We start from the raw sequence: 10,713 nt of genomic DNA, 5'->3' as shown, positions 1-10,713 counted from the left end.
ATAAATGTATAGGAGATGAACAGTGTGAAGTCATTGAAAATGTGTTTTTTTTTTTTTGTTTTACACAGAAAATGAGCAAAGACCAAGGAATCTGAGGTTGAAATAATAATAAATCGCAGCATTTTTTTATTTTGATAAACATGAAAATGGGTCCCACAGACCCCAAAACCACACAAGGGTTAAGCTTTTCCACATCTGTTTCTGACTTGTAATGAAGAGAAGCACAGAAAAAAGCCAGTAGTACCAGGAAGAAAGCAATAATAATATGCAATAATATACAAGAAACAATCAAACTGAGCTATCAATTTTATACGACCAACTTGCACTGAAGGCATCACAGGTTTTTTCAGATGTCTACTGTTAACAGCACATACGATCTCTGTAACCTCTGCAGTTGAACACTGGTCAAACAATTGAAGGAGAGATGCAAAAAGATGTGATTGTAATGTGCTTTTGAGCAAAAATTCAAGCAGAAATGACAGGCAAATTACAGGCAGCAGAAGTACTCACATTACATCACACTCAAGTACAACATTAGCTGTTGCAACACCACCAGTTAACCAGCAAAGGGCACCATGAGAGAACTCAGGCCTAAACATAGCGCATGATGTCATTTCTGTGGCTGTAATATCCACTGCACACATTCTTTTCTGGTGTTTCATGTCTGATCACCACTTGAATTATAAATAATTCTATAAGCAAATGGTGTTGGTGAAATGGTGAAGGGTAGCCTCTCTTTATGGTCTGTAGGAACAAAATAAAGGAACAAATCTATGTAAAGACACTGATCGTCAGTCCTGTATGGAGAGGAAATGTTTTCATATATACTTTGCAAAATATGTGTCATTATAATTATAAAATGTATCTACATATATTTTTGGTATGTGTACATTAAAATTGACACCATTATATATGTCTAATCTTCACATACATGCAGAAATATATTGCACATATTTTTGAATTTTCTAATGTCAAATTAATAATAATCTTTTTTTAATACCCTATATTAAAATATTATCTGATATTATGTTTTTCAGTGCAATACAGTCTAGACAGAAACAGCTGGGTAGGAGGGGTCTCCTCCAGTCCTTTTATTCCCTCCCTCCACTGGCTGCTATTAAAGATCAGTATCAAATCTCAGCAGAACACACTCATTCTGAAAGTGAAAGTTTGAGGCTAGAGGGCAAAAGGAGATGCAAGGATCACTTCACCTCACTCTATCTAGGATACCAGTAGCGTTCACTCTTCACTGTAAGTACTCTTTATCTTTCTCTCTCGCTCTGCAGAGAACACAAACAGGCTGTTAGTCAATAGCAGTACTATTAGCAAGCGTTCTGTTGAATGTTTGTGCCATGTTAGTTTCAGGTATGCCATCTTTTTTTTAACGAAAAACAGGAATTTCAGAACTGAAATGGAAAATAATATATACTGTTGTTTTATTTATAAGTGCAGTGACACTGATAGACAACATTATAATATTTTGCACTTATTTTTATTCATTTGCAACATGCTTGGTCGGTCATTCTCCAATTACACTGTCCTAAAACAGTCTTTGTAAACGATGTAATGTGACATTGTGTCTTTAGTTTAGGCACACAGTTTTAATATAAGTGCTCATCAGTTGTCCCTGTAAAAAAAACAAACAAGCAAGCAAACGAAAAAATGTTTTAAAAGCTCAGATTGTCCCATAGTGTGAAGAAAGTGATCAGTATGAACTTCACTTCAGCTGAGGAATCTACAAGGAACTTTGTATGATAATAATTTTAAAAAGTATGTATGTATGTAGATCAAACATCTTTTAAAGAAATCAGTAAACACAAATCAGCTTGACATAATGTAATCCATTGAGCTGAGATCATATTTTAAACATAAATCTGGTTGGTTGTATTTGCTTTCCACTTTTGGACTGTAATCTAATTACATGTTAACATGCAGCTCCAGAATGGCTGAGGCTGTGGACCGACTGTGCCTGCTCCAGTTTGTGCTGATCCAAGCCCTGCTTCTCACAGTCTGTTCCAGTGAAAGTAACGAAAGTCAGTTCACTTATGTTAAAATGTGTGTGTGTGTGTGTGTGTGTATGTATATGTGTGTGTGTGTGTGTGTGTGTGTGTGTGTGTGCGTGTGCGTGTGTTTAATGAAATATTGCAATGTATTTATTGTTTATTTTTCTTTTATTTTGTTTTGCTTTTCTAGATTATGTCAAATGTCAGGACATAAATGGAACAGTTGGGAAACCATTAAATCTGACCTGCAAAATTACAGATGATCAAAACTGCAAGTGTACCCTATACAAATGGAAAAAGAATGGAACTGAACTAAAAAAAGACACTGATTGTGAAAAGAATCTCACATTGAATTACACAATTCAGAACCCATCCATGGAAGACAATGGGACATTTATATTTTGGGTACAACTGAAATGTGGATGGTTTGAACAGAATCTCAGTGTGATCTTATCAGGTATGTTTCTTTTGTCAGTAGAAAAGTAACATACTGTCAAATTGATCAATTATTTATTTATTAAATTTTAAATGCACACTGTTAAATTTATCTCAATCTGACTCTTTTCACAGAGGAGGTCACTACTGCATCACCAGGTACAGTAATTCTTCCTCTTCTATTCCACTGAGTTTATTCACATAAGAAAAAAAAAATCATCATACATGTTTACAGTGAATGGACCAGTGAATGTATTTTATCAGGATTATTTAAACATGTTGGACTCAAAAGGAAGGAAAGAAATAACATAAAAACATGTCTGTGATGTCTCTGATAACATCAATGACTATTTCTTTGTCACTTAAATAGACTTAATACACAATGTGGCACACATATTTTGGATGTGAAAAAAATATGTATACATATATTTAAATTTGTTTAGAATTTTGGTGCTGAAATGTTTCATATACTGAAATATATTGGCATATATTTGGAATTTGAAGAAATATATGTACATACGTTTTTCAACATTTGCCTTTTGGTGCTAAGACATCATATATATTGCCATATATTGCACATATATTTTGGATGTGATGAACTACATGTTCATAAATTTTTGTTTTGTGTGGGCCAACCGTGCGTCGCTAAACAGACTATTTGTCAATGTGAATGTGCAAGAGGGAAATAGTACAACTGTAGTACACACTGTTAAATTTAATTCAGTCTGACTCTTTTCACAGGGAAGGTCACTGCTGCACCACTATCAGGTACACTGTTCTATTCCTTTATATACCACTGAGTTTATTCGCGTAAGAAAAAACCTCATTTTACATATTTACAGTGAATGGATTTCATTAGAACAATTTAAATGTAGCATCACCTGTGTTACAGTTAGTAAATAATCCACACAACGAAAGTTTTGAATAGATAAATACATGCATAAACAAGCTGTAAATATCCTGCTGACCATCCAGACTTTCATTCCTCACTTCTATGACTAAAGAATAACAGCTAATTTATATTGCTTTCCATGTAGTTTCTGAAGAATACGCCAATGGATGTAACAAGCCTGAGATGTCAAGGGGTTAATCTTAGCTTTTGCCACTGTTAATGTAACTGTTAATGTAACTGTTAATATAACTGTTAATGTAACTGTTACTTTGTCTTCACAGCATAAATTATCTGCCCATTATTTTTTCATTATGTTACATTTGGAGAGACTGCTGTGACTTTTTCTTTACATTAATGATGTAATAATGTTGTCTTTACCTCTCTTTTCTTTTCTTCTTTTTTACAGATGTCAGCAACAGTCCTCGTAATCATCAAGTGGCTGTCATTTTTGTGGCTATCCCGACCATCTTAGGCCTCATTGTTTTGACGATGTTTTGCAGAAACCATAAAACAAAGGTTTCTCAGAGACTAAACTTTGACCTCTGAAAGAAACAAAACACATCGCAAGAAATAGTGTGACTAGCTGTCTCAGCAGTGCCAGTGTTTTTCTTCACAGCTGATGAGAGAGGGACAGAAAATAAGGAGGTGATATACTGAAAAGATGGGGACAGTTTTATGTAAAAAATGTCACTGGCAGGTTTTCAGTGGGGCAGATTTTAGTTTTGTGAAATGTTTATATATATGTAACAAATGTAATTATGTATTTTTCTGTCTCGCACATTTTATATCTGATTTCTGTGAAAGAACATTATATTACTGACACAGTGTGGTCACTGAATAAATTAGCTAAATGAGGGCCAATTTTTAATCAGGCTACTCTCTACTGTGACCACTGAAGTTATGTGTTTCTGTTTGTAAGGTCTTATCAGTGCTGAACCATCTAGATAGATTTTCGACATAAATTGTTCACTGTTATACATCACTAATCTACTGTGTGTTGGGACATATGATGGGAACAAACTATCGAGTGGTACTAAAGGGTTGAATTAGGCTTATAATTTTTTTTTAGCTTCATATTCTATTTTGTTATGTATGTTTGATGTACAGATACTATGGAGTTTATGGATAAACACAGATATATTACTTAAAGTACTACTAAGAGTTTCTATATATAAACAACTGTAAACTATATGTATGATTGTAATTTTGGCTGGAATTTTAAAGAAAAGCTTTTTTTTTTCCTCAGGCTTCATGAGCACTGATTATAGTAAGAAGCTGAAAAGTTTGCTTGGTTTATGTCTTCTTTTATGGAGTAAATATATATTTTTGCTAATATATATATATATATATATATATATATATATATAATATATATCATATATTACAGAGCCCCACTGTTGACATCCTGCATAAATACAAATAATGCGTCAAAAACAGAAGTTTCGCCAATAGTGCTGTTCTTAAAGTCCTCTGCACATTTCCCCTTCCCCTTCTCATTTCTTCTGTACGTCTCCTCTCTAGTGTAGATTTTATTAGTAGTTTTTATATATTTTAAAAGCTGATAAACATTTTTAGAGGTCTGCAGGGTGACCTGAACCTGATGGGGTCATTAAAAATTTTGTATGTACAGCATCAGGCTCGGGTTGGGCTGGTTGTCAAAATGAGTGATTTATTTGTACACTGTAAAAACAGATTTGGAGTTTGATTTCCAAAATGCACATTTAAAATCTGTTTCAGTTAGGCCTTGTATGCAGGATCATAATCTGGGTAGTCTAAAGGTGGACCAGGACCAGATTACAGTCAGCATGGTGCTGATCAAGATAACGGATCAATATGTGCTTGCTGTGTGGGATACTTTAAATAATGGGTTAACGATTATGAGTAAGCTTATGTAATTTGCTCTGTTTGATATTCTATTTTGTTGTATGTGTTTGATGTACAGTTTTTTGATCAACATAGATAAACCCGTAAGTAGTACTAAGAGATTCTGTGTTGAAGCAACTGTAAACTATAAGTATGAATGTGGTTTTGGCTGGAATTTGAAAGAAAGGCTTCGGTTTCTTTTTTGTCTTCATAATCTGACATAAAACAGATCTGATGTTGACAAAACCTGTGCATAATAAATGTTATCCAAGAGGACCAATCACCAAGCCTTGTGGGACACCAGTGGAGAGTCTGCATGGTGTAATTCCTCACATCCAAATACCCCAAAAGTTACTGCTTCTTCCTCCTGATCCTGCTCCTCTCCCTACTGATCCAGAAATTCATTTCTAAGATGCCGTCTCACAGCGAAAGAACAGGAAAAGAGAGAAAATGTCTAATTTGTAGATACAAACAAAGTGTGCCTGATAAACTGGCAACTCAGTATATAATACTTTGTATATTCATGCAAGTGCTCAACATAACATACAGTACTGTGCAAAAGGCAGTGACCACCCTTCATTTGCTTAGTAACCAATCAAAATACGCATGTAGTACAAGTTATTCCTTCTTCAGTGTCAGGAAAACAGCAGAGAACAAATATTTAACAGACAATTACACAGAAGCAGCTAAATGTAATTTTTTTTTTTCAATATTTTTCAAACAAATGTGCAGGGATGTCTTTCCACTTCTCTAAAGTTCAGTCTTCAAAGTCTAAACTTTGCTTTTTCTGCTTCCCATGATCCAAATAGTCTCAAACATGTTCCCTGGTGTTGAGGTCTGGAGACTTGAGGGGTCTTTCCATTGTTCTTAGAACACCAACAGCTTTTTTCTTTGATTTATATTTTTTTCTTTTTTGTCTGTTTCCTTTTTCTTGACAGCTACACATTTTTTCAGACTCACAGTGTTGTGTTGTCTTCTCCCAGTGGAAGGACGGACAGAAACACTGAAGATCTGAAGCAAGAGTGAAGCTTGATTTTAATCTCTATCAAAGACCAAAGCTTTAAGCTCTGTTTTTCCGATGCCAATAATATTGGTTGTCTACCAGGTTTTATTAGGAGTCACAATTTCTTTCAGTGTTATAGACATTTGTTTAATTCCAGTTTTCTTTGATTCTCCCAAAAGATTAATAACTTGTTCTTGTTTTTTGTCCATTTCCAAGTGCGTATTGATCCTTAATGGCTGTTTTGCCTGGAATTTGAAAAAAAAAAAGACTGGTCTCTGACTTCTGCACAGTACTTTTTATTTGTTGGCAGGCTGCTTTCCCAAAATGCTTCAAATAAGCCACCAGCCAAAGCCCTAATGACTACCACCCAGTTGTGCTAACCCCAAATGTCAAGAAGTGCTTTGACCACCTGGTTATGGCACACATTAAGCAATCCATTCCATCAACACTGAACCCCCTCCAATATGCCTACAGGCAATACTACTCCACTGAGGACACCATATCCATTGCCATTCACCTGGTATTATCACACTTGGGCAACAAGGACACTTATGTTAGAATTGTTTATCAACTTTAGCTCAGCATTCAACACCATCATAAACAAGAAGCTAGTTAGCAAACAGACAGTCAGTGGGGTAATCAGAACAGATTACCCCACTCCATCACTTTGAACACTGGAGCCCCCCAGGGCTGTGTACTGAGTCTTCTGCTGTACTCCCTGCTCACTCACAACCACATTACAAACATCAGATCAATCACATAGAGTTTGCTGATAACACTACAGCTATCGGGCTCATCTCCAACAATGATGAGACGACCTACTGAGAGTGAGGCTTGTCTTAAAAGGCAAGAATGGCCGATTTGGAGAACTGACAGAGAACTAGAGAGGACTTATAAAACAGCTTTAAACAGATTCTTAAATATGATGGGAAGTTGGGATTCACATTTCATTTAGAAGTGTGTTGGTGCAGGCACCATTAGTCAGTGTGTTTTTGTTGTTGTTTTTTTTTTGTTTGTTTGGTTTTTTTTTAAGAGAGAGAGAGAGAGAGAGAGAGAGAGAGAGAAGCTGCCTGTTAGTTCTTTATTGTGACGATGCAACAGAATTCAGACGCTTGCGGAAAAAAAATGTACACCAGGCTTTATTCGAGTGCGACAAAGAAGAGGTCAAAAAACATGCGTGGGTCGTAGCCAGAAAGCAGTACAATATCACCGAAGTGATCATAACCAAACCAAACACCAAGGGAGAGATCTGATATCGTAGTCAAAAAACCAGGCCAAAAAGTCAAAACACGTATCCAAAAACAGTCAGCAAAAGTACAAGAAGGGACAGGCAAAATCAAGGTCAGTGAAACAAAACGTAGGTCATAACAGGTAGTGGCAAACAGATAATAGAAACGCTCAGCAAGTTCAAGAAGAAACAATACGACTAAGACTAAAGCCCAGGCTTATAAACTATACTAAATGGGTCATATGACAATAAACACAGGTGAATGTATTTAGTACTCCGGTGAATGAGAGCGCTGATAGGTGCGTGCACAACCCTCCAAAGTCATATGATCTCCCGAGGGGTTGTGGGCAATGGAGTCCCTTCTGGACTCTGCGTCAGAGGGAAGTTGCTCAGTTACATGATCTACTAAGGTATTGTGGGAAATGTAGTCTGAGTCCTCCTGAGGCGTGACATTTGTGCTGTGAAGCCTTGTCTTGACGCTCCTGCCTTCTACTCACTTAATGTTTAGTGTAGTTTGAGTTCATTTCACAGGCATGTGAGGGGACACCTACAAAAATGTAACATTAGAATGTTTTCCCTGTTGAGCAACACTTATCTAGGCTCATCAAGACATTAGAAGGCCACTATCTGTTGGAATGTATGTGCCTGTGAAATGTCATTTTTAAAACAAAGAAAAAAAATGATTTGTAAAACAGTCGACTATGTATTTGCTTTTCACTTTCACTTATTTTATTGACCGTAATCTAATGAAAATGTTTACATGCATTTCCAGAGCAACTTTTCATATGACATCATCTGTACAGAGAGTACTATGCTGTGTAAAACTTAAAGATAGCTAAACAGGATGTTTTCAGGCTCTTTACAGCCGTTTGCTCTAAAGATGGTATTATATAAATCAGTTTCTGGGTCATAAAGGAGAGGAGCTGGATCAGGAAGAGGAAACAATATCTTCTGGTGTATTTGGATATATCCATGGAGAGGATCCACAGGGGCTCCATGCAGACTCTCTGCTGGCATCCCACAAGGCTCAGTGCTTGGTCCGCTACTCTTTTCCTTCTATATCTACTCTCTTGAATCACTACAGTTAGCACATAACACTAATACTACTGGAGCTAGCCAATGAAACAGAAATGAATGTCTTAAGATGTCTTTGTCTGAGGGGGTTAAGTTGTCTAAGGTCTGAGATTCTAACTTTTAATCTAAATAAATCCTCTCAAATCAAATGGATATTCCTCCCTCCATAACTCCCATATTCATATATTTAAAAATACTTGTACAATATAAATATGCATTGATATAAATGTGGATTAATATACACGCACAGATCACTATTTAATGTTTTTTTAAATATCATCTTACCTGAAAAATGATGGAATAAATCCTGATAATGCAGTCACTCAGATAAAATTCAAAGTAAGTAAGAGTCAACCATTCAGTAAATGTGTTTATATTAGCCGTGGCTCCATCAAGGAACAATCAATCAATCTATCTATCTATCTATCTATCTATCTATCTATCTATCTATCTAGATGCAAGGAAAAAAGGCTGTGGTTCTGAGTCCTGGGGAAAACTATATGCAAGAAATAATCAAATCCAACTATCAACTGTATGTGACCAACTTGCACTTTTGTAAGGCTTCACAGATTTTGTCAAATGCAAAATGCTAACTCCATCTATGATCTCTGTAATCTCTGCTGTTGAACATTGTATTAACAATCAGAGAATAGACACCAAAATATGTAAATGTTATGTGCTTTGTGCTTTTAAGCGTTTAGGCAAAATAACAGTAAAGATTACAGTTGTAAAGTCAAATTTTGTTTACTCAGGCTGATTTATTATTTAAATAATTATTTACAAAACTGGCTGCTGCAACACCACCAATTAACCAGCAGAGAGCGCCATGAGAGAACTCAGCCATAACCATAGAGTGATGTCATATCACAGCCTCCCTTTATGGCCTGCAGGAACCAAATTAAGGAACCAATTTGTTTAAAGAAATCAATGATCTTCAGTCCCACAAGCAAAGGAATGTATTTACATATGCTTTTCAAAATATGACAATATAATTATGAAATGCATTTACACATATCTTTGGCATAGATTTACTATAAAGACAGACACCATTACATATATGTAATCTACATATAGATAGTCTACAGTAATCTAGTAATCTACATATATGTGCATATATTTTATATATTCACATATATGTCAATATATTGACTTATATTTTAATGCAAATTACACAAAGTGCAGTCTGAATCAGGGTGTCCCGCATTGAGAAACGTAAATGTTGACCACTGTGCTATCAAATAACTGTAATAATTGTATTTTTCTATCGTGATCTTTACTTGATAGCTTGAATTAAAAATTTTGATTGACCTTGTATACCAAGTACCATACAAACTTGAAGTCTCCGCTAAAATAAATTACAATTTTATTGTCACTTTAGACAAAAATATATTTAATACACAATGTGGCACATATGGTTTGAAAATGAGGAAATAAATGTGTGTATATATATTAGTACATAGATTTTTCTTTGTGTGGAATTTTGGTGTTAAGCTGTTACACAGATTGCAATATATTGGAATATGTTTTGAAGATGAAGAAATATATTTGTATATATGCTTTTCTACATTTATACATATACATACATTGGCATGTATAGCACACATATTTGTCCGTATGGGGTAACCACGTTACTAAACAGACTAATGTGAATGTGAATGTGCAAAAGGGAAATTTCATTGATAGTAAGAAAGGGGGAGACCAAACACAAAACTAAAAACTTTAATCTTTTATTACGTTCATTAGTTTAATGGATAGATATACTGTCATTGTTATCATTAAGGAACGTCAGCAAGCATGGAACAGCTGCGTTCTGTGCATCTGTATGTAGACTATTTTAGTTGTTCATAAATCACTGTCAAAGTTGAAAGTAATGTTTAAAAACTGTTGCAACTGGTGATAAAAATTACACATTTTATTAGTTTTATTATTATACGAGCCATGAAAGAGACATTTCTAATGTCTTATTTTAAAAAATTCCCATAAATCAAGATGAAGCTGATTTTCAGTGCAATACAGTCTAGACAGAGGTAGACGGGTAGGAGGAGTCTCCTCCAGTCCTTTTGGTCCTTTTATTCCCTCCCTCCTCTGGGTAACTGGAAATTCTCCCCAAATTCCATACTGGATGGAGGCCAAGATAAGGAATGATATAGCTTTAAATTTGGACAAATACTAAATAACGTAGCACCAATGGAAGAAGGTCTGTGAAAAGATGGAT

General features: G+C 35.3%; 1 protein-coding gene across 1 annotated transcript; it reads left to right on the top strand.

Annotated features, from left to right (window-relative positions):
• The first annotated feature begins 1,135 nt into the window (after positions 1–1,135).
• Positions 1,136–4,291, top strand: LOC118801075. The gene is made up of 6 exons (XM_036561266.1): positions 1,136–1,251; positions 1,936–2,033; positions 2,194–2,460; positions 2,574–2,597; positions 3,180–3,206; positions 3,737–4,291. The coding sequence occupies exons 2-6, from the start codon at positions 1,943–1,945 to the stop codon at positions 3,874–3,876; spliced, it is 549 nt and encodes a 182-aa protein (XP_036417159.1). The 5' UTR covers positions 1,136–1,251; positions 1,936–1,942; the 3' UTR covers positions 3,877–4,291.
• Positions 4,292–10,713: the final 6,422 nt, after the last annotated feature.

This window comes from Colossoma macropomum, unplaced genomic scaffold (genome assembly GCF_904425465.1).
Source record: "Colossoma macropomum unplaced genomic scaffold, Colossoma_macropomum, whole genome shotgun sequence".
Taxonomy (NCBI): Eukaryota; Metazoa; Chordata; class Actinopteri; order Characiformes; family Serrasalmidae; genus Colossoma; species Colossoma macropomum.
Note: the sequence above shows the minus strand (reverse complement) of the source record. Positions and strands in the feature narration are given on the sequence as shown.